The sequence below is a fragment of the Sturnira hondurensis genome, unplaced genomic scaffold, assembly GCF_014824575.4.
Source record: "Sturnira hondurensis isolate 20B ecotype Veracruz unplaced genomic scaffold, ASM1482457v3 Scaffold0019433, whole genome shotgun sequence".
Lineage (NCBI taxonomy): Eukaryota > Metazoa > Chordata > Mammalia > Chiroptera > Phyllostomidae > Sturnira > Sturnira hondurensis.
In genome coordinates this window covers 515,441-540,013 of record NW_028092064.1, presented here as the reverse complement: position 1 = coordinate 540,013, position 24,573 = coordinate 515,441, and the positions used below count along the sequence as shown (strand labels likewise).

Here is a 24,573-nt window from a genome sequence, read left to right as displayed (position 1 = left end):
TGCTGAACTCTGGATGACACTGTTCCCTTCAAGCCAGTGTGACTGAATCACTAGCGATCCTTGAGTTAGGAAGCAGAGTAGTCTTAGGGCAGCCCTACCTACCACCTTTGGACTTTCTGAAGCTCACTGGGTCTAATGTCATGAGCCCAGCGCTCTGTTTGATCTCTTTGAATGATTTATGAAGGGAGAATGGCCATGCCAGGTGTAGAGGCTACATCTTCCCATCAGATCTGACAACTTTCCTGTGGAGTCGCATATGACTCTGATTTCACACCATGCCCATGACTGACTTTGTGTTCATCCTGTCTAGTTACGTATCTCCTCTGGATTTCAAGGCATGTTGAAAACTAATATAAATACTACTTGTTTCTACTTATTTGAGGTATCTAGTATTTAAAACAGTCAAATTCATAGAAACAGGAAGTAGAATTGTGGTTTCCAGGGCAAGGGAGGGAAGTTGTTTAATAGGTATAGTTTCAGATTTGCAAGATGAAAAAATTCTGGGGCTCTGTTTCACAACATTGTGAGTATATGAGAGTAACACTACTGAACTGTACACTTAAAATGGTTAGCATGGTAAATTTATGTTATGTGTTTTACCACAATTTAAAAAAAAATTAATAACAGACTCTGTACTACCACTCTGAGATCAGAGGAGATTGGGCGCGTTCAGGATTGTATGGCCATAGACACTGGCTATATTACTTATTCTGGATAGGAAAGCTGTATCTGTAGCTACTGCTCTGGCCCTAGTAAACATCAATTAATTCCTCTTCCTTCTCTTGGCCTGTTTTATTTTTAAGTTTTACATAGATTTTATTTATTTATTTTTAGAGAGGGGAAGGAAGGGAGAAAAATAGGGAGAGAAACACTGATTGGTTGCCTCTCAAATAGAGACTGAACCTGACTCCCAGCCGATGCACCCTGACTGGGAATTGGACTGGTGACCTTTCACTTTGCAGGATATCACCCAATCAACTGAGCCACACCAGTCAGGACTCTCTGACCTGTTTTAAAGCTATTCTGTTGTGGCTACATAAACTGAGTTTGGATGTTGTTTGGAGAATTTTTTTAAAAATTATTGTCCAGGGATATGTTTCTGGATTTTAGAGAAGGGAAAGGAAGTGGGGGAGCGAGTAGAGAGATAAAGGGGGAGGGGAGGGGAAGGGCAGGGATAGAAAGAAAAAGAGAAATGTCAATATGAGAAGGAAGTATCGATCAGAGGGGATCAAACCCACAACTTTTTGGTGTATGGGGCAATGCTCCAACCAGCTGAGCCACCTGGCCAGGGCAAGAATATTTTCCATGAGACTGTAATACCTAGAAATATTTCATGGCTGTTTTTTTGTCCCTACCTTGCACACCGATTGTATTTTTAGGCCTTAACCAATTTCCTTACTGAGTTCTCAGACTATCATTTGTTGTTCTGTTGGCCTCATCCAATGCCTTTGACATCAGTGATGTATTTCTTGGTTCCTCTCCTAAAGTTCATGATTTGTGTCTGGACTAATGCTACCCCTGTTCTAGGAGCAGGAGCTTTGGAGCCTTTAGGAATTTATTGGTCAATCAAATTATGTTGATTTAGGGTTCCAGTTCCTGCTAAGAGAATGTCATTGACACTTATATCTACAAGGTATTTACTCTGTAATTTATGTTAAATATATCTGAAATGAATGTTGTCTAATGACTGACACCCTTTTAAGTGGCCAGTTAGAACAGTTATGAAACAGCCTAAATCTCATTGACAGACCACACACTTTACTCAGAACACTTCCTATGTCAGAATTATAGGCATACACATACCTGTTGGGAATTTTATTTGTGTGTTTTTACAGAAAATGATGCCCCCCCAAATACCTTTATTTTTTTACTTTAGCCTCAGGGGAAAATGGCTTGGTTTTAATTATAAGTAATATACTCAGAATTGATCTTTGAAAACCTACTTTGTCCTTCAAAAGGAAATATTTCTGGTTCCCTCAGAAACTTTCATGATTTATAGGTTCAGTGAAGGAAATTTTCTATAAATAAAAAAAACACTATCTTACTCTCATGTGAACCTGTGGTTCAGTTATAAGTGAACAATGGAACATTATTCGGCTATAAAAAGGAATGAAGTGCTGATACATACTGTGACCTAGATGAACTTTGAAAACACTCAGCTAAATAAAAGAAGCCAAACAGCCACCTGTTGTATGATTGCATTTATATGAAATGTGTAGGAGAGACAGAACTGTAGACACAGAAAATATATTAGTGGTTGCCTAGGCTAGTTGGGGGGATGGGGCAGATTAAAAGGGAATGACTGTTAATGGGCAAGGTATGGGGGGAAGTGGGCAGTGAAAATATTTTGAAATTAAATAGTAGTGATGGTTTTGTGTGAGTTTGATAATGGTTGCACAACTGTGTGAATGTACTAAAAACCCTTCAGTTGTATATTTTAAATAGGTGAATTGTGTGGTGTGTGAATTACATATAAATAAAGCTGTTTTTTTAATTTAAAAAAGATTTAATTTATTTATTTTTAGAGAGAGGGGAAGGGAAGGAGAAATAGAGGGAAACATCAATGTGTGGTTTCTTCTTGTATGCCCCCTACTGGGCACCTGGCCCACAACCTAGGCACATGCCCCTACCGGGAATTGATCTAGCAACTCTTTGGTTTGCAGGCCCACCCTCAGTCCACTGAGCTATACCAGCCAGGGCTAGAGCTGTTATTTTGAAACAAACAAATTACCTATAGTTAGGTAATTTTCCTCAATGTCAAAACCACAAATGGGAACTGAGAGAAACTTCTGTCATTGGAGAAAATCTTACTGTCTGCCATCAGGGATTCTTCCATGTCCCCAGGTTATAAAAAAATAAACTGTGCTCTTCTGTGAGATTTAAAGTGGTGGTAAGGTAACAAACTGACTGTAACTAAATGTTTAGTTATACATCCTTAGAACAAATATAAAGGCTGCATTTGAATGAAGCTTTCTGGAAAGAAGTATTCATTCTAGGATGCCATTCATTGTATACTAAGAGAAGAAGGATGCTTTTTATGTCTAATCCTGTGTTGTATTGCTGTAAGAAGAATTGTTTTTTCTCAGACAGAAACCAACTTATTACAAAGAAGTCAAACAACATGTAAGAAAAGGCTTAAAATAACCAAACATAAAAATGCACATAAGATATGGGTAGGCAGTGCACACTAAAGGAAATTTAAAAAATGCTCACCAGTACTCTAAATTATTAAAGAAATGCAAAGGAATACCAAAATGGAATTGCTATTTTTCAGTTCACAAATTGATCCAAATTTATACTGAATAGTATTTTTATATAATTTATATACTGTATAGTTCACCTATTTAAAGTATACAAGTCAATGATTTTTAGTAGATTCACAGAGTTGTGCAACCATTGCCACTATCTATATATTTCAGAACATTTTTATCACCTACTAAAAACCCCATGTCCCTTAGCATTAACTTCCCCCCATCACTTCTCCTGTACTCTCCAGCCCCGGGCAACCACTGATCTACTTTTTGTCTCTATAGCTTTGCCTATTCTCGACATTGCATTTAAATGGAGTCAGATAATATGTGGTCTTTTGTGACTAGCTTTCTAAGAATTTTGATAAGTTGTTCAGTTGCACCTACCCTGAGGTTTCGAGTCTCAGTTCTACTGACCAATTAGGAAGCTGGTTCTTGGCTTTATATCACAACCAAGCAGCGAGATAGTAATTGTGGTTCCAGGCTGATGAGCATTTGTGCCCCCAACCCCATTCCTTTTCTGTCTTCCCAGCAGCCGCACAGAGATGCCCATTCTGAATGAGGCAGCCTCAAACTGAACAATTTTATAGGATTGAAATATATTTTGTTTCCTTCTTTGTAACTTGCCCTTTTTTACCCTCCCAAATTAGCTTTTATGATAGATTTGCTAATGAATCCCATTGTTCCATATTTTCACCGCACTGTTGAATCATTGTCTTCATTTCCCTGCTCCTAGAACAGATCTTGGAGGGAGATGAGGGGGAAAAAACCTGTTTTGAAAAAAGACTCCTAATCTCCTTTCCAGGCAACAGAAGAGAGGAGTGTGAGAGAAGCAGGGTGGAGGAATGCATGCAGGCAGTCAGGCTTGGAAGAGTTCACCTACCATGTGACTGTCATGCATACCGTATTAAGATTTTATCTCAGACTTAGTACCAAAGACCTGACTCATAGAATGAGACTTGGCAGCTTCTTTTATGCCATTGTTGCTCTCTGATAGTTGGCCGGGATCACTGGATGTAAGTTTTCTCCCTTATCTCCCCTTGTTTTGTCCTCATCAGGATGACCCTTATTTATTCTTTTGCTCCAGGAAAAGAACCCTGGTTGACTAATAGTATCCTTGTGGACAACTACTGTTTCCTAGAACATGACTGACAGTCTCGGTCTCTGTCTCTCTCTCTCTCTCACTCAAATTACCATATTTTGCCATGTATAATGCATATTTTTTTGCCCAAATTTTGAGGTAAAAATAAGGATGTACATTCTACATGGGTACAACAATGGGCCTAATAATCCTGTGCATATAATGTGCACAGAAACATGGGTATACATTATATATGGGGGTACATTATATAGCAAAATGTGGCAAAGGACTTTTTAAAGAACAGTATAGGTTTACAGAAAAATTTAGTGGGAAGTACAGAGAATGTCTATATACCTTCTTCTCCGACATACACCCATAGCCTCTCCCACCATCAACATCCTACACCAGAGTGGTACATTTGTTAAAATTAATGAACATTGACATGTCATTATTACATTAGAATTCACTATTTATGTAAGTTCTGTGGGTTTTATCAAATGTATGAGGACATTTACTCTCCATTATAGTATCATACAAAATAATTTAACTGCCCCCCCAAATCTCCTTGTGCTCCAGCTATACATCTCTCCCCACCCCAAACCCCTGGCAACCACTGATCTGTTTACTGCATCCATAGTTTTGACTTTCCCAGAATGACACATAGTTAGAATTATACAGTATATAGGTTTTTGTTTCTTTCACTTAGCAATATGTATTTAAATTTCCCAAATGTCTTTTTGCCACCAGAAAGGGACTGGGACCAACATGGGTCTGCCCCAGCATGATCTAGAATATGTGGGTTGTTAACTTCATGCAGGGAAGAGTTCACCACATAGGTGCAGGTGATTTTGATAGTACATTTGTTAAAGCTGGGGACAGTGAAATGAAGGAATAGAAGAGGCAAGATCACAGTGACAGGAGAGAGCCTACACACAGCTGCCTTGGCTCTTTGGAAACACGAGGAAGAGTTGAGTCTGGGGAAGGCTGCCTAATCCATCTAGAAAGACAGTCACAGAGACAGAAGAAGTGAGCCAGCTGGGCCACGTGGGCTCAGGAAACAGGTTGAATTGCCTTTACACCTGTGTCAAAGACCGGTGACTATATTTGTGTGGGGTTATTTTGGGGCTTTTCATTCTGTTCCATTGATCTATGTGTTCTTTTGCCTAGTCCTCACTATCTTGATTACTATAGCTTTAGGGTAAGTCTTGAAGTCAGATAGTGTCAGTCCTCCAGTTGTGTTCTTTCCTTGCATATTGTGTTAGCTATTCTGGGGGTTTTTGGGGGTTTTTTGGCTTTCCAGATACACTTTAGGGTTAGTTTGTCAGTATTCACAAAGTTGTGTTCTGGAATTTTGATTGGGATTGCACTGACTGTATAGATCCATTTGGGAAAAATTAACATTATTTAGTCTTCCTGTCTGTGAACAAGGACTATCTTCCCAATATTATTGGAAATCTTTTTGGTCTTTTGTGATTTATCAGAGTTTTGTAGTTTTCATTATATAGATCTTATGCATAATTTTTTTTAATTTATACCTAAGTGTTTCTTTTTATTTGGTCTAATATAAATGGTGTTGTATTTTTAATTTCAAATTCCAATTATCCATTTCCTCATTGCTGGTGTATAGGAAAGCAGTTGACTTTTTATATATTAAATTTGTATGCTGCAACCTTGATATAGTGGCTTAATTGTTCAGGAGTTAATTTTTTTATTATTTGGGATTTTCTACATAGGCAATCATATCATCTGTAAATAAAGACAGTTTTGTTTTTTTCTTCTCCAATCTGTATACCTCTTATTTCTTTTCTTGTTTTATTGCACTAGCTGGGACTTCTGGTACAAAACCGAAGAGGAGCGGTAAGAGGAAATTTCCTTGTTTGTTCCCAGCCAGGGGAAGAGCATATAGTTCTTCATATTACCTGTGACTTTATTAGTTTTTTAATCAGCACCACAGATTTAGTGACTCAAGAAAGCAAAAGGATGGTTAGGTTTTCTACTGTTCTGAAAAATGCCATGTAGCATGCTGTAGCAAGAGTTGAATGTTAGTTTCTTTTTTTTCCTTTAATTAATTTATTAGGGTGACATCAGTTAATAAGGTTATAGAGGTTTTCAGTGCATATTTCTATGACACATGGTCTGCACACTGCATTGTGTGCCCACCACCCACAGTCAGGTCATCCTTCGCCACCATACACTTGTGTAATTTTAGCTGTAGGCTTTTATCCAATTGAGGAAGTTTGCTCTTCCTGGTTTGTTGATAGTTGAATATAGGTCTCAGGTTTTTTCCAGTGCTTTTCCTGTATGTATTTATATGATCATAAGATTTTCTCTATCCTGTTGGTGTGGTAGATTATATTAACTGATTTTCAAAAGTGAAATGAGCTTTGTACACCTGAGGTAAATCCCACTTGGGTCATAATGTCTACATTTTTAAATACATTTTTTTATTTGATTTGCTAATACATTGTTGAGGATTTTTGCTTCTATGTATGTTCATGAGAAATATTAATCTGTAGGGGTTTTTTTCCCTCCAATGTCTTTATCTGGTTTTGATATTGCAGTACCACTGGCTTCATAGAATGAGTCAGAAAGTATTCCTACTTCCATTTTCTGGAGCTTTGATAGAGAACATAGAGATTTGATAGAATTTCTTTCTTAAATGTTTGGTAGAACTTACCAGTGAACCTCCCTGAGGCCTAGGTGCTTTCCATCTTGGGAAGTTATTAATGATCGAATCAATTTAATGGATATAGACCTATTCATAATATCTGCTTCTTCTTGTGTAAATTTTCGTAGAGTCTTTCAAGGAATTGGCCTGTTTCATCTAGGTTAGGGGTGCCAAACTGATTTTCACCAGGAGCCACATCAGCCTCACTGTTGCCTTCAAAGGGCCGAATGTAATTTTAGGACTGTATAAATCTAACTACTCCTTAACTAGGGTCAAGAAACTTGGTGCTGCCTCCAGGTAGAAACAAGGTAGAGGGCTGGATTCGGCCCTCAGGCCTTATGTTTGCCACCTCTGATCTAGGTTATCAGATCCGGGTGCGTCATTGTTTATAATAGTCCTTCACTAGCCTTCTAGTGTCTATAGGATCTGTAGTCATGGCCCCGCTTTTGTTTCTGGTGTTAATAATTCATGTTTCCTCTCTTTTGTTCTTAGCCTGGCTAGAGGTTTATTGATTTCATTGATCTTTTCAAAGAACTAGCTTTTGTTTTCATTAATATTTTTTCTCTATTGATTTCTTGTTTGCAGTTTCATTGATTTCTGTCTAATTTTTATTTATTTCTTTTGCTTACTTTGGGTTTCATTTGCTCTTTTTTCCATTTCCTAAGGCAGAAGCTTAAGTTATTGATTTTACAATCGGTATTTCTTCTTTTCTAATATATTCATTCAGTGTGGTAAATGTCCCCCTTTTTGCTCTGCTTGTACTGCACCCCTAGATTTTAATAAATTGTATTTTCATTTAGTTTAAAATATTTTTTCATAATCTTAAAGTATTTTATTTATTTATTTTTAGAAAGAGGGAGAAAAGCATCTATGTGGCAGAGAAACATCTGTCAGTTGCCTCTCGCACACCCCCAACTGGCAACCTGCCCACAACCCAGGCATGTGCCCTGACCTGGAAACGAACTGGTGACCTTTCTGTCTGTGGGATGATGCCCAACCCACTGAGCCACATGAGTCAGGGCTTAAAATATTTAAAAGTTCTCTAGAGATATATTCTTCTTTGAGCTATGTGTTACTTACACTGTTGCTTAATTTCCAAGTATTTGGGGATTTTCCAGTTATCATTTTAGTACTGATTTCTATTTTAATTCCCTTGTGGACTCTTTACAAAGTCTGACAGCATACTTTTGTTAAGAGTGTAGGGCTTAGACATTTGACCTTAATTCTCAAATTAAGTGCTTTTCTCTCTTGGTGCTGGCACATCATTATTTGGGGCAGTCTCTTACCAAAGGGACTTCTGTGAGTTGTTGATTACAGCTGTACCCATGGAGGAAAAGCATACAGAGATTGGAGTAAATGATCAAAATTAATTTTAGAAGTAGTCATTTAATAGACACTATTTGCCATCACATTACATTTGTTTCTAAGTTCTCCCAACAGCTCTATAAGTTGTAGGTAGTGTTGTTATTATTATTATTATTATTACTACTACTACTACTACTGCTGCTGCTGCTACTATTATTATCATTAGTCAGGCATGTTGCTATACATCCTACAATGCACAAGACCCACCACACACCCCAAAATAAAGAATCATCTGGCCCATGGCCCTGGCTGGTGTAGCTCAGTAGATTGAGCGCGGGCCTGCGAACCAGAGGATCGCGGTTCGATTCCCAGTCAGTTCAATTCCCAGTCAGGGCACATGCCTGGGTTGCAGGCTGGTTCCCTGCAGGCCAACTCCCAGCAGGGGACGCACGAAAGGCAACCATACATTGATGTTTCTCTCCCTCTCCTTCCCCTCTAAAGGTAAATAAGTAAAATCTTTAAAAAAAAAAAAGAATCATCTGGCCCAAATATCAACAGCAGAGGTTGAAAACCCGAGGGTTGTTCCTTTCCGTTGTTACTGAGAAAACCTTGTGGCCTCAGAAATCCCTCAGCAGTCTCAGGATTTGGTTTCTGAGGTTAAGTGCCTCCTGTATAAAATACTTTGTAGCCTACTCCATTTAACTCATTCTGGCACATTTCCTATACCTTCACCTTAGTGGCCAGAGGCCTACTAAATGGTCAGGTTTTTTAATAGGGTAATGCTTTCTCCTTCTGACATTCTGAAAGACAGGCTTGATTGGCCTGTAGTTCTTGCAGAAGAGAACCTGGTGACAATGTTCTAATCTGTTGCTGGCATCTTTAGCTCCTTAATCTATGTTTATATGGCACTGAAACCTGATTCTCTCTGGTGCCAGGCTTCTTTGCTTCTCAGCACTCTGGCGCTGTTGGCAGAAAACACCTCCCCAGTCTCTTCCACACACTTTTATTTTATTGCACAGATGTTCTCCAGGAGACGCTTCTTGAGGCATGCACAGGACGCTTCTAGAGCTGTGAATTGGAGTCTTAATCATTTGTGTTCCCAGTTGCAGGTCCACAATTTGTAAAGCATCTGGTATTTTCCTTAACTGTTTTTCAGTTCGTAGCTCTCATCTTCTCTCCCATATTTTAAGCTCCTAGAATATGGGGCTTGTTTCTTCCATTTATTTTCTACATTCTTTTAGCAACTTGCATTTTGTTCATCATATACTGAGAAAATCAACTTACCTTCTTCCATTTTAGGTTTTGTGCTTTTTTTTTTCCTATGAGAAGTGGAAGGAAATGATAAGGAACTAAAGTAATTTGAGAGAGACGAATGGCCAAACAGAGATGTCAACCTCAGATAAGCAAACCACAGGAACAGTTCATAAGCTCAGTGAGATTGAACTTGGGTGAGAGTGAAACTGAATAATTCTGTCCTGGGAAATGCAGCCAACCAAGCCTGTTTCTGCCAGTAGTGCTGGAGTGCCGAGGACATCAGGAAGGAGAGTATCCACCCTATTAAAAAGCCAAACATTTAATAGGTCTCTGGCCGCTGAGGTGAAGGTATAGTCCTGGGAAGACCTTAGAATTAAAAAATGGTTTTCATTATCAAGGAGACCTATAAAAATCAAGAAAGTTCCTATTAAGAAAGTCCTATAGGAACCTTAACCTCCTTAAGACCCAGAAGTTTAGCAAAAGTTTCCAATCACATGTAATTATTATTGAATTTTCCGTAAAGATTAAAAGGAAGAGCAGGTATTTAACTCATTGAGGGATGTGCCATAGGACCCTCAATAGGGGTTTGAGGCCAGTGGACTCATTGACAGCACCCCCAAATACTGTCTTCTTCAGGCTTTAGGGAAACCATGACCACTTGGGTCTATCTTTGAATCTGTAAGATTTTAAAGAGTGTGTTGTTTTGGGGGGTATTGTTTCTCTAGAGCAGTATTTCTCAACCTCTCTTTCATTATTATCCTCCTGAGGAGTCTTTTTAGATATATTTTTTCTAATGTTCTCTATGCCCGTGAAATTTTAATATCACAGATATGCTGTATATCTGTTTATTTACCACAGTACGTAGGAAGGGAACTAGCAGTTGTTCTAAGATTTTTTTTTCCCCTGTGAGCTAGTTTTCATCCCCTGAGGGCAATAATGCCCATGTTCAGAACACATAACCTAGAAGTAGCACCATCTTGGAAATGAGCTGTTACAGTATTTGTACCTTTCTTTACAAATTGAAACTGGGAGAACACTATCAGTAAACTAATGTTTAAGAGTCTTCTCATGCTGTGGCCTGCAGCAACTAGAGAAGAGTACTTTTCTAATATTTCATACCTTATATAGAAAATGTTTTCTATCTCTCTCTTTTTTTTAAAAGAATTTATTTATCGCCCTGGCTGGTGTAGCTCAGTGGATTGAGCACGGGCCTGCGAACCACACGATCGCAGTTCGATTCCCAGCCAGGACACATGCTTGGGTTGCAGGCCAGTTCCCAGCAGGGGACACACCAGAGGCAGCCATACATTGATATTTCTCTCCCTCTCTCCTTCCCTTCCCCTCTAAAGAGAAATAAATAAAAATATTTTTTAAAAAAAGAATTTATTTATCTTTAGAGGGGAAGGGAAGGAGAGAGAGAGAGAAACATCAATGTATGGTTGCCTCTCGTGTGTCCCCTGGTGGGAAATTAGCCTACAACCCAGGCATGTGCCCTGACTGGGAATCGAACTTCAATCCTTTGGTTCGCAGGCCCGCACTCAATCCACTGAACTACTCCAGCCAGGGCTGTTTTCTGTCTCTTGACCTGAACAATCTCTTGACCATTTGAGGAAAGGATTGGAAAACACCAGGAGTAGTAGTAGAGCAATAAATGCAGTTCTCTAAAAGTTAAGAAAAAAGAAGAAACAGATGACAAGACCCTTTTGTGGTGATACGCAAAAGAGGAATGCAGTGATACTGAAGAATGTAGGTATAAAATTGTCCACTGTCCCGAGCTAGTAAGCTCTAATAAGTGTAGCTTCTCCAAGCAGGAATTGATCTGCAGCAGAGAATACCATGTAGGTTGTCGCGCACACAAGGATGTTCTCCCCAGAGAGTTTGGCTCTGTCTCATTAGAAGGGTGGTTGTGTATGAAATGCACCTTGAAAGAAGGAGGAGGAAATGACATGTTCATGTAAATGAAATACAACTGCAAATTAAAGTGTCATACTGTTATAAAAAAATCCACTTTTTATTTAATTGGTAACCAAGGGAAATATGTCATACAGAAGTATATATCTCAGGGAAAGTTAAACTGTGAGATGTTATAAGTAAATCTGGATTCAAGGACATTCTCATGGGGTGCAGTGGGGTGGGGTGGGGTGGGGGTGGGATTATAAAATATTGTCTTAATAAAAATATTTTGGCCCTGGCTGGTGGAGCTCAGTGGATTGATTAGGGACTGCGAACCAAAGGGTCATGGGTTCGATTCCTAGTCAGGGCACATACCTCGGTTTCGGGCCAGGTCCCTAGTGGGGGCCACAGGGGAGGCAACCACACATTGATGTTTTTCTCTCTCTCTCTCTCTTTCTCCCTCCCTTCCCCTCTCTCTAGAAATAAATAAAATATTTTTTAAAAAATATTTTGATGCTGAAAAACTAGGCTTATAAATTTCTGCTGTTATATGACAGGGGTACAGAAGAAATTAGCAAATATTCCCTCATTTGTTTTTGACTGTTTCTGTCTGTCCAGTCAGCTGTGTGATGACTGCCTCTGCCCTGAAGGAAGCCTCCTTTTGAGAGCTTTTATTAGGGAGGTCAGTATGTTAAGGAGGAGATGCTTTCTCCCAAGGAGTGCTGCTTACTACAGAGGCATCCTGGGACTGAAGTGCTTTTCTGTGTTAATGGTTTCCCCTCACTTTTTTGTCACTTTTTGTTTCTCACATTTTTATGAAAGTCCATCTGTGTCTTTTAGATTGTGAGCTTACTAAACAGGATACATAGAGTATTTGCCATTGTTGGCACAAGTAAATGCTAATAATGGGAAGGGCTGATGAATGGGACCATATTTCCACGTAGGATTGTTCTTTACAAATATGTGTGGTTTCTCTTTGAGATAGGGACTTGACAGGTGGGACTCACCAGCCTTCTTCAACCTTAGTATGGTTCTTCTTTCTCTTCTCCTGACACAGTACTGTATTGACGTACGTTCTCAGTGGAGACAAGTAGATAAATGCTGTAATGTTCTCTCTTTGTCTTCTCCCCCACCAGGGGCAGTGATTGGTGATGGACAGTCTGCTGTGGCCAGTAATATTGCCAATACTACCTACCGGCTCCAGTGGTGGGACTTCACTAAATTTGACCTCCCAGAAATCAGTAATGGTAAGCCAAGGTAGAACTTGGGGTGCTGGTGGAAGGGGTTCATCTCTTACCGGTGAGCCAGAACTCAGAAACCCATGTACACTAGACTTTTCGCCAGCTCTTTGAGGAGCTGATTACCATGTGCCATTTCTGCAACTCTTAGTTAAGCAATTCACCAAACACGTATAGAGCAGCAAACAATGGTAGGTATACTACTAGGAACAATGCTGAGGTAGACACAGAAATGAAAATGTCTGTGCCCTGAGAAGTTTACTGATGAGTAGTTCATTGTTCAAAGCCTAGAAGTTTAGGTGGAACCCCCTGGCAATGGGTGAGGACACACCTGATTGGTGGTGTTGCTCTTATATCAGTCAGGGGCAAAGCAGTTGTACAGTCCTTAGTTTATCCTCGCTTGTTGCCTCCGTTGGTGGCCAGAGCTGGTTCATACCTGAGGCACATTAAAAAAAAAAAAGTTTAGGTAGAACTGAGAGAAAGAGAAGGGAGTTTAGGAACTGAGAGTTGACTTGTGACTCTTGAGGAAAGACTGCAGTGATGTTAAACTCATTTATTAATCCAGATATGAAGGGAGTAGAGTGAAAGCTCATGATTGATACATACATATGTTTACAAATACGTCCGTCTGAGAGTCCTGTTTCCCAGCCTCCAGGGAAACAGGAAGGTTTTAGAGGGAGAGGAAGGTTGAGGGGAGAAAAATCAATGTGAGATCACACCTGTCAGAATGGCTACCATCAGTGAATCAACAGACAAGTTCTGGCGAGGGAAGGGAATGCTCATGTACTGTTGGTGGGAATGCAGGCTGGTGCAGCCACTGTGGAAAACAGTATGGAGTTTCCTCAAAAAAATTAAGGACATTTTCGACCCAGCTATTCTACTTCTGGGAATATATCCTAAGAATTCCAAAACACCAATACAAAAGAATATATGCAGCCTTAGCTGGTGTGGCTCAGTGGATTGAGCACCCGCCTGTGAATCCAAGGGTCACTGCTTCTATTGCCAGTCAAGGGCCATGCCTGGGTTGTGGGCCAGGTCACCAGTAGGGAGTGCATGAGAGGCAACTACACACTGATGTTTCTCTCTCTCTCTCTCTCTCTTTCTCCCTCCCTTCCCCTCTGTCTAAAATTAAATAAATAAAATCTTGTAAAAAAGAGTATATGCACCCCTATGTTTATAGCAGCATTATTTATAATAGTCAAGATCTGGAAACAGCCTAAGTGCCCATCAGTGGATAAAAAAGCTGTGGTGCATTTTAAAAAAGCTGTGGTCCCTCCTGGGACACGCAATGGAATACTATGCAGCAGTAAAAAAGAAAAAGAAAGGAACTCTTACCTTTTGCAACAGCATGGATAGACCTGGAATTATGCTAAGTGAAATAAGCCAATTAGTGAAAGACAAATACCATATGATCTCACTTATATGTGAAGTCTAACGAACAAAATAGAAACAGAAGCATAGATACATGGAACATAACTGACAGTTGTTGGAGGTGAGGGTGGTATGGAATGAAAGAAGGTGAAGGGAGTAGCCAAAGAATATGTATGCATGACGCATGGACACATGCACAGCAGAAGGGGTGCTGGGTGGAAGTGGGCAAAGAAGGTAAAATTGGGGCTAACTGTAATAGCATAAGCAATAAAAGTACAATTAAAAAAAATCAACATGAGAGAGGAACATCAATTGGTTGCTTCCTCTGTGTACCCCTACTGGGGATCGAACTCACAACCTCTTCGCATACAGGACAACGCACCAACCAACTGGGTCATCCAGCCAGGGCTAATGTTGCTTCTTCTTAGTGACAGACTTCCAAGCTATTTGAAGATAAACTGCAATTTTTCTTTAAATCTTTATTTTCAGGCCAGACTTTCACTGGTCTGGTGTCCACGTCCTTGACAAATTCTGCTCATCTTCCCTTTTAGTTTTGGGGGGCCAGAACGGAATAAAAAGCTCTAGGTGAGAGCTGTTTAATGCATAGTACATTGGTGCTTTAGACTGTTAGTTCAGCCTAAGGTTTCAGCAGTTTTTTCTGAAGCCATTACTGAGTTTGCATTATCAAAACCTAAAATTCTTTGATAATTAATAAACCAGGGTACTACTATCCTATAGTTAGTTACATGTGCAATTTGATTTTTTTAAAAGCCAAAGCAGTTTTTTTTTTATCTTAATACTGTCAATTGAAATTCCTAGTTCTTGTCTCTCAACATCTATTTGAACTCTTGAGTCATTTTTTTTTCTCTCAGTCTTACATTGTCCACTAACTTGATGAACATGCTTTCTCTGTCTTCTTTGGATTGCTAGCAGAATGGTGGATTAGTTAGGACATTGCATCAAGCCTTGTGATATGTTACTATGGACTTCCTCTATGTCGATTCTGGTTCATGAATTAGCATCCTGAAGCCCACATTTTTCTGTCTCATCTACAAGGTATTACAAGATTTTGTCAGGTGCCTTAAGATAATCAAGATAATTCTCTGTGGCATTTTCCAATATGCCACTCTTGATATCCTTATCAGACAACGAAAATGAGGTTAATTTTTCATGTCCTATTCTTAGTGAAACCTCGGTAGCAATCATTTCTCTCTGAGTACTTAAAACCTGCATGTTCAATAATCTGCTCTTTCATTTTGCTGGGAGTCAACTGCAGTCCACCCTTGCCCTTATTAAATGCCAATTTGCTTGTTCATTTCTATATTTCTGGTGCAGATCTTCTTCACTACAATTTATTTTCAGTTATATTGTTGCTTTATTTTGTTTACTTTGTTTATGATACTCTGAAATACTATGATTTTAAATACATCCATCATTCAAAAATTTTAAAGATAGAAAAGGTTATACAGTGAAAATTTTACCAGCCCTGCTTCCAGCTACTCACCACTCCTCTCCACAGGCAACCATAGTAAACAGTTTCTTGTATGTCTTTTCAAGAATATTTTATGAGGCCCTGGCCGGTGTAGCTCAATGGATTGAGCACAGGCCTGCGAACCAGAGGATCACGGTTCGATTCCCAGTCAGGGCACATGCCTGGGTTGCAGGCTGGTTCCCTGCAGGCCAACTCCCAGCAGGGGACGCACAAAAGGCAACCATACATTGATGTTTCTCTCCCTCTCTCCTTCCCCTCTAAAGGTAGATAAATAAATAAAATCTTAAAAAAAGAATATTTTATGAATATATATATATGCATATGTATACACACACAGCATTGTATATATAAGTAAATACAAATGACTCTCTTTCCACCTTCTGTTTAACCCAAATGGCAGCATATTATACATGCTTCTTTCTGCACTTTGCTTTTTTTACTTTATAATATATCTTGATCTTTTATATCATTGTATAATAAAGAGTTTACTTGTTCTTTTTAATTAATTGCCTAATATTCCATTGTTCAAAGGTACTATCATTTTTTAACCAGTCTTCTCTGATGAGAGTCTTTTAAGTTGTATTCAGTCTTTTGTTAGGCAACCATGATGCAGTTTGTCATTTGCACTGTGCAAGTATAGCTATAGGATGGATTCCTAGAAATGGAATTACAGGGAGGAAGAATATGTATATTTATGGTTTTATTTATTTTTTTAAAGATTTTTTATTTATTTATCTTTAGAGAGGAAGGGAAAGAGAGAGGGAGAGAAGTATCAGTGTATGGTTGCCTCTTGTGTGTCCCCTCCTGGGAACTGGCCTGCAACCCAAGCATGTGCCCTGACTGGGAATCGAACTTCAATCCTTTGGTTCGCAGGCCCATGCTCAATCCACTGAGCCACACCAGCCAGGGCTATAGTTGTGGGTTTAGATATTGCTAAATCAACCTCTGAGCAGGTAATGCCAATTTATACTCACATCTACAGTTTACGAGACTGCCTGTTCCCCTAAACTCTACTTGTAAAATGTAGTTTATATTTTTGATACAACAAATATGATATAACATATCATATTTTCAGTAGATATCTGAAAATCTAATAGGTAAAGAATAATATGTAGGTATTTTACATTTAATTTCTCATATTGCAAACCAGGTTGTGTGCTTCTTCACACACTGAGTGAAGCCTTTTCTTGACTTGTCTATGAGCTTTCTTTTTGTTTTATTTTATTAATTAATTAGAGAGAGAGGCAGTGGAGAAGGAAGAGAAGGAGAGAAACATCAATGTGTGGTTGCCTCTAGCACAGCCCCTACCTGGGACCCGGCACACAACCCAGGTGTGGGCCCTGACCGGGAATGGAACCAGTAACCCTTTGGTTCGCCGGCTGGCACTCAGTACACTGAGCCACACCAGCCAGGGCTATCCATGTGCTTTATTTACCTGTTTTTCTATTTTGTTGCTGGTCTTTTCCTTATCAGTTTTACAGGATGGCTTTATAAATGAGAAAATTAACTTATAAGAGAAATTTCCTAGTTGTCATTTGTATTTGACTTTGCTGAGGGTTGTTTTTCTCATAGAACTTATTTAAGAAGTCAATTATCCAACTCTCCTTTTATGGTTACTAGATTTTGTGTCATCATCAGGTAGATCAAGAAATGTTTTTATATCTTAGTTTTTTACCTTTAAACCTTTGATTCACTAAGAAGTCTAACCTAGTCCCAAAGAAGCAAAGTATGATCCAACTTTTCCCTTTACATGGCTGCTCATTTGTCCCAGAGAACTTATAGAATAATCTGTTTGCCGCCATTGATTTGGGATGTCACTTTCATCCTGTTAATAACTTCTTGTGTATATTTAGATATATTTCTAGGCTGTTTTGCTCCAGTGATCTGTCTGATGACTCTTGTAAGAATACCACATGGGTTTACATTTTGAGGCTCTATGTTTTAGAATCTAATGGGACTAGTCTCCACTTTTTATTTTTTTAATCCAAAGTTTCCTGCCTGCTCAAGCATTTTTGTTTTTATGCAATAAAAAAATCTTATTGGACTTAAAAACTGCCTAGTTTTTTCCCCCTGAAAAAATTCTATTGGTAGAATTACTGACATTGCATTAACTTTGTAAATTAATTTAAGGATATTCAATATCTTCATGTCTTCCAATGTAAGAACATGGTATGATTTTCAGTTTCAAGTTTCTCTTGTATTCTTAGGAATGTTAAAGGTTTTCTTCATTTGATCCTGTCCATTTCTTAAATATATTGTTATACGCTTACTTTTAAAGAGTTTATTTTTATTTATTTTTAGAAAGAGGGAGAGGGAAAATAAAGGAGGGAGAGAAACATCGATGTGCAAGAGAAACTTGGGTTGTTTGCCTCTCTCACATCTCCAATCAGGGACCTGGCCCGCAACCCAGCCATGTTCCCTGACTGGGAATCGAACCAGAAACCTTGCAGTTCGAAGGCTAGCACTTAATCCACCGAACCACACCAGCCAGGGCTAAGCTTATTTTAAAAAGCTTACTATCTTACTAAGTTTATTTACTGATTGTTATCATCTAAATCTCATGGGCTTTCTAAGTGGTTATTTATAAATAGTAGTAATTTTACCTCCTCCATTCCCAGTTTTACACCTGTGATTTCTTTCTCTTGTCTAAATGCATTGGCTGCTAGGCTCAGAACAATTTTAAATAATAGCAGTCATCCTCATATTGTTCCTGACTCTAATGGGAAAACATTTAACTTTTTCTCAGTAAGCATATTGCTGGCTTTTGGGTTGAACTAGATAGAAATAGCTTATCATTTTAAGAAAGTCATCTAGTCTTATTTTATTGAGAGGTTGTTTTTTTAAAATCAAGAATGGATATTGAATTTAGTCCTGCCTTCTCTGCATCTATGGAGAGGATCATGTATTTTCTCTCCTTTGATCATTATGTTAATAGATTCTGTACTGTTGAACCCATTCTTACATTCCATGTTTAAGCCCTACCCTGGTTCATGATATAGTCTTTAATGTTCAATTCCCTTAATGTTTGGCTCACTAATAATTAAAGTTTATTTCATTGATATTTTTGAGATGAATCTGTCCCTTTTCGTGTTTCTAAAATCTATGGGTTTTGAAATCAGTGTTATGCTTGTGTTATAATGTGGCTGTTTTTCTTCTTTTCCTGAAACAGTTTAAGTAGTATTGGAATTGCCTATACTTTTTTTTATCCTCGTCTGAGGATATGTTTATTGATTTTAGAGAGCGAGGAAGGAAAGGGGAGGAGGGAAGGGAGAGAGAAACATCTGTAGGTTACCTCCCGTACTCACCCCAACTGGGGACAAACCTGCAATCTAGGTATGTGCCTTGGCAGGGAATCAAACCTGCAACCTTTTTTGGTATACAGGATAACGCCCCAACCAACTGAGACACCCAACCAGGACATGGAATTACATATACTTTTTACACAAAGGTCTGGTCCTGATGCTCTTTTTCCTTCTTTTTTTTTCATAAGCACAGGGAGAGTCAGTTTTTTGATAACTTTGCTTGTCTGCTGTCCTATGATAGTCAAACACACAAACTCTTGAGTTACAGTGTCCAGGTTCAAATTCCTGCTCAATTACCTTCTAATACTGTGACCTTGGTTACTTAATCTCTCCATACGTGGTTTTCCTCTCTACAAAATGTATTTTCTTGTCTACCTAATGAGGATTATAAAAGTGCAAACTTTATAGGATTGCTATGAGAATTAAATTAGTTAATACATACCAGGCACTCTGATAGTACCTGGCATTTACTATGTAAATGGTCGGTAAGCGTTAGCTATCTTTATCATACCTTTTTCTTGGAAATTGCACTGTGAATCTTTGAGACCATGGCCATAATTCTAAAGTCACACTTGTCCTGTTTTCAGCAGTCTGAAAAAAACATGTTTTCATCTCTAGAGAGTGACGTTCATGTAAACAAGACAGTTGCTTCCTTAACTTGTTGCCGCATCTGTAATGGGCTTCTTCTGATCCTTGTTAAGCATGCTGTTTCTACTCAGTTGGAGATCATTTTCCTTGAGAGAAAAGCAAAATATTCAGAAGAACAAAGGCATTGAATATGCTAGTAGCAAAGCTCATGAGGCCTTTTTGGATACCTTTAACATACGTTTTTTGTACAAGCCTCTGGCTCCTTCCAGCTACAGCTTTCTGTCATTCTCCTCTTTGTTTCTTCTTAGGTCTTTTCTTTGATCATGGCTCCTGAAAAACCTGAGCTAATCAGGGAGCATCCTGTGCAACCAGGTTGACTCATTTGGTTTGGCCCACCTTTCTCCTGCACTTGCTTAAATCCTGTGTGGTGTGAGAATTCTTCTTTTAAAAGTGCCCTATTTTTCTTGTGAGTTTTGGCCTTGGGGGAAAACCTGCATTGTAGGAGTTTAAGGCACATCTGACAACCATTGCTCTTTTTCATGGCATCACCCTCAGAACGGTAGTCATTTTAACTTGAGATTCCTGTCATTAGCTCTTAACTGCTTGTATTTTCTGGTTGGTCTGAATAGACTAGTTATGGTTTTGATCATTTTTGGAGTTAAGCTAAACATTCTTACCACCTGTTTCAGTGGGGATACTGTCTGTAAAGAGTTTAGAAGTTTGTAAGTCCTGAAATGCAAAACTTTGAAACTATTTTCCTGGAAAAAAGGAACTCATTAGATTCACCGTGAGTTCCAGTAAACCTTTTAAGAGTCACCTCTTGTTGGGTAAATAGCATGGGTCACTAGGGTGCCCTGAGTGGGGTAGGACAGATCACAGCACGGGGGTTTAGTAACTGGTTCCTTTGGGGAGTGCATGTAGTGTTGCCTGGAGCTCTCTGTGCAGGAGGTCTTATTCTGAAATAGGAGGGACTCAGGGAGAGCCCAGAGGCAGTTTTCCTGCTGATTTAAACCCCTTTGGGTTTTGCATTTGCAAAAGCACTGCACCTGCCAGTCAGTCCCATGACCTCACTGGCTGGCCAGTAACAGGCTATAAATCAATCTTTGTACAAGGTGTTTGTTTATAATTTATAGAACTGATAGGAAGGCAGAGCCATCTGCTCCTTTAGGCATCAGTATTTCTAACCCCTCCTATTCCCTGCTAGGGCATTTTCACTTGGAAATCATTTATAATTAGAAGGCGATTACATTGCAGAGTCTGAAACATGGCTTCCTGCTGTCTTCTGTGTTGTTTTTTTCCTCCCCTGGAGCTGCCCCTACAGAAGCTCTTAAGCAGTTTTGATTTGAAAAATTCCTTCTTCCCTAGCCTTTATTTCCATTATCTGCTACACAGCTAACTGCTCCATCATTGTTCCTCCTGTATTTTACTTTTAAGGGAAGGGCAGGTTGCTGGATCTACAAAGGCAGCACTTCTCAAGTTGGCCCCAGACCAGCAGCATCAGACACCTGGAAACTTGTTAGAAATGCAAATTCTGAAGCATTAGCCTGGCACTGTTTTTAATAAGCCTTCAGATGATTCTGATGTGGGCTGATGCTTGAGAACCACTGTGGTAAGGTAAGGCAAGGTGGGGAGAGGAACAAAGATTTCTAGTGGGGAGTGGTCGCCAGAGTCTTCAGCTACATCTCACCTTTTTCTCCCCCTGCTTATTACATTATTGTTGAGTCGAAAAGGTTGAGTTGGCCTTGTCATTAGTGCATTTCTTCCTGTGGCCCCAAAAAACTAGTAACAGAGTTTTAAGAAATCTCTCCTTGTATAAATTAACTCATCAAAATTTCACCCTGCTGAGAAGAAGCTGCACAAGAGAACTGCAGTGTTGACCACTCACCATTGTAACTAAACATTTCCATTTCTGTGAGGGACATTAATAGACAGCAAGTGGCTAATTGGAGCTCTGAAATAAAAGTGAAATTGTAAACACACCATCTAATGCTCACTGAAATGAAACTACCAAATCATTGAGTGCCTTCCTCATCCCCTTCATTAGATAGAAGTGAAAGCTGGGAACTAGCCGCACAATTTCTGAAGCAGGACATGCTGTTGGAGAGGCTCTGTTTTAATTTTCAGCGTTCTCTTTTCATTTGTTATATGCAGATCTATGCGAGCTCACTGAGGTAATGGGGAGCAGTTGTGAAATTGGGTGGAGTTGCAGGGTGGGGACAAATTGTGAAATGGCTGTTGACTCAGAATGATCATAATATAGTACAGACACAGACACGGCGGCTTGGACTTGAGGCTGACAAATGCTTTTTGATTTATGTGTCCAGTTTTTCAGGGGCTTAAAGCCAAGCTTTCCAGTAAAAGGGAAAACCTTACATGTACTCTCTTCCCTTCTCTCGGTCCCTCTTAGAAAGTGCTATGACAGTAAGCGCTACAGTGCATTCTTTATATTGGTAGTGTGTTTTGAAGATCATCATACGCTCTATATGTTTGACTGAATTGCATGGTAACGCACTTAAGCTAGATCTTTGTAGCAGCAAGATAGAAAAGCATACTTTTATAAAATACCCACCATGCATTTTTAGACATTAAATGTGGATAAAATAGTAACTGCAAACCTGTCTCAAAGTCCACAGCATCCCATCTTCTTCCTTATTTATTTTCATGTCCTATTTAATATAGTTTCTTTACTTTGCTTCTGTCTCTCTGCCTTTGGTGGTTATAGTCTAAATTGTCATTTTATTGTCTAAGAGTTGTGCCAACATCAAGGTTAGAAAACCAAGATGGACGCACTCCTAAAGCTTCCCACTGTTCTTTTGGTTCTGTGTCCCCAAATGAAATCAAGTGTCAATCCAGGGAAGGAGGAGGAGATTGTCATCTTCTTGGCAACAGGCTTGGGACCCTGAATAAGAAGCAGACAGTCTCTGTGCTAACTAGATAAATCTAGCCATGCAGGCTAGAGCAGATGGTGGGTTGGAAGATGAGCAGTACAGAGCCCTAATGGTGATAGCAGTGAGTATTTGGATGTTATTATTTTATTAGTTAGCAAACAGAACCATCCTTGTGGTCCCTCCTCGGTTTTATGTGTAATGGTACTGTTGGTGTCAGCCCCCTAGAGTTGGCACAATAGCCTAATCAGTGTGTTCTCATGTCTCTCTTTTTTTTTTCAATCATTCTGTCATCTCTGTCATTCTTTTAGCAACACACAGGGAATGGGGGATGAATGTAGGGTTTTAGAAATCACTGGGAGTCCCTGATCCCATGTGCTTCAAGGCCCCTGAAAAGTATTTCTGCTTTGTTTTATTTTAGTTTAGTTTAGTTTTATGTATTGCTGTTGGGGGTGTGTGGAGAGAAACATGAGTTTGTTGCCCCCACTTATTTATACATACATTGGTTGATTTTTTTAAGTATATTTTATTGGCTGTGCTGTTATAGTTGTCCCTTTTTTCCCCTGCCCTTTATTAGCCTCCACCCTGCACCTCCCTCCCACCAGCATTCTCCCACCTTAGTTCGTGTCTGTGGGTCATACATATAAGTTCTTTGGCTTCTCCATTTCCTATGCTATTCTTAACCTGCCCTTGTCTATTTTGTATGTGTCATTTATACTTCTTATTCCCTGTACTTTTCCCCCATTTTCCTCCCTCTCCCTCCCCACTGATAACCCATGTGATCTTCATTTCTGTGATTCTGCTCCTGTTCTAGCTGTCTGCTTAGTTTGTTTTGGTTTTGGTTTTAGGTGTGGTTGTTAGTAATTGTGAGTTTGCTGTTATTTTACTATATATGTTTTATCTTTTTCCTAGATAAGTCCCTTTAGCATTTCATAAAATAAGGGCTTGGTGATGATGAACTCCTTTAACTTGACCTTATCTGAGACACACTTTATCTTCCTTTCCATTCTAAATGAAAGCTTTGCTGGTTAGGAGCAATCTTAGATGTAGGTCCTTGCCTTTCATGACTGAATACTTCTTTCCAGCCCCTTCTTGCCTGCAAGGTTACTTTTGAGAAATCAGCTGATAGTCTTATGGGAACTCTTTTGTAGGTAACTGTCTCTTTTTCTCTTGCTGCTTTTAGGATTCTCTCCTTATCTTTAATCTTGGGTAATGTTATTATGATGTAACTCGTGTGCTTTCTTGGGTCCATTTTCTTTGGGATTCTCTGAGCTTCCAGATTTCCTGGAAGTCTATTTCCTTCACCAAATTAAGGTAGTTCTCCTTCATTATTTTTTCAACTCCTTCTGGCACCACTATGATTCGGATGTTGGAACATTTAAAGTTGTCCCACAGGTTCCTAAACCTCTCCTCATTTTTTAGAATTCTCATTTCTTTATTCTGTTCTGGTTGAATGTTTATTTCTTCCTTCTCCAAATTGTTGGTTTGAGTCCTGGTTTCCTTCTCTTCACTGTCAGTTCTTTGTGTATATTTTTCTTTAAAAAATTTTTTTGCAGGTTTTTAAAAAATATTTATTTATTTTTAGAGGAGGAGGGAGGGAGAAAGAGAGGGAGAGAAACATCAATGTGTGATTGCCTCTTGCATGTCCCCTACTGGGGACATGGTCCACAACCCAGGCATGTGCCCTGACTGGTAGTCGAACCAGTGATTCCTCGCTTTGCAAGGCTGTACTCAATCCACTGAGTTACACCAGCCAGGGCTCCCTGTGTATTTTTCTTTATTTCACTTTGCAGCCTTCACTTTTTCCTGTATTTTGCAACCACATTCAACTATTTCTGTGAGTATCCTGATTACCAGTGTTTTGAACTCTGCATCTGATAGGTTGGCTATCTCTTTCACTTAGTTCTATTTTTGGAGCTTTGATCTGTTCTTTCATTTGTGCCATATTTCTTTGTTTCAGTGCAGCTGTTAATGCTGTAAAGGGCAGGGCCTTAGGTATTCACCAGGGTGGGGCAACCCACGTAGCTGCCTTGTGGCGCAGTCTGGATAAATGTTTCCTCTTTAACTCCTTGGTTGTCAGACTTCCGTGCAGTATGATTTTCTGGCAGTTCTGGTTATTGTTTGTTTTTAAATTTGTTGTTCTTTTGGTTGTTCGAGGAGGCAAAGTGTATCTACCTACACCTCTATCTTGGCTGAAAGTCCCTGTTGGTTGATTCTTGTATGTGTCCTGACCAGGGATCAAACCCAC

General features: G+C 39.3%; 1 protein-coding gene and 1 pseudogene across 12 annotated transcripts in view; both read left to right on the top strand.

The window, feature by feature from the left end:
- The window catches only part of AMBRA1 (autophagy and beclin 1 regulator 1), a 182,921-nt gene that overhangs the window by 126,144 nt on the left and 32,204 nt on the right, over positions 1–24,573 (top strand). For all 12 annotated transcript variants that reach the window (XM_037027957.1, XM_037027954.1, XM_037027953.1 and 9 more), the window contains one exon: positions 12,586–12,696. In XM_037027957.1, the coding sequence (XP_036883852.1) occupies positions 12,586–12,696 (111 nt within the window). The remainder of the gene's footprint in view (positions 1–12,585; positions 12,697–24,573) is intronic.
- LOC118974564 (uncharacterized) lies at positions 12,992–13,136 on the top strand (annotated as a pseudogene).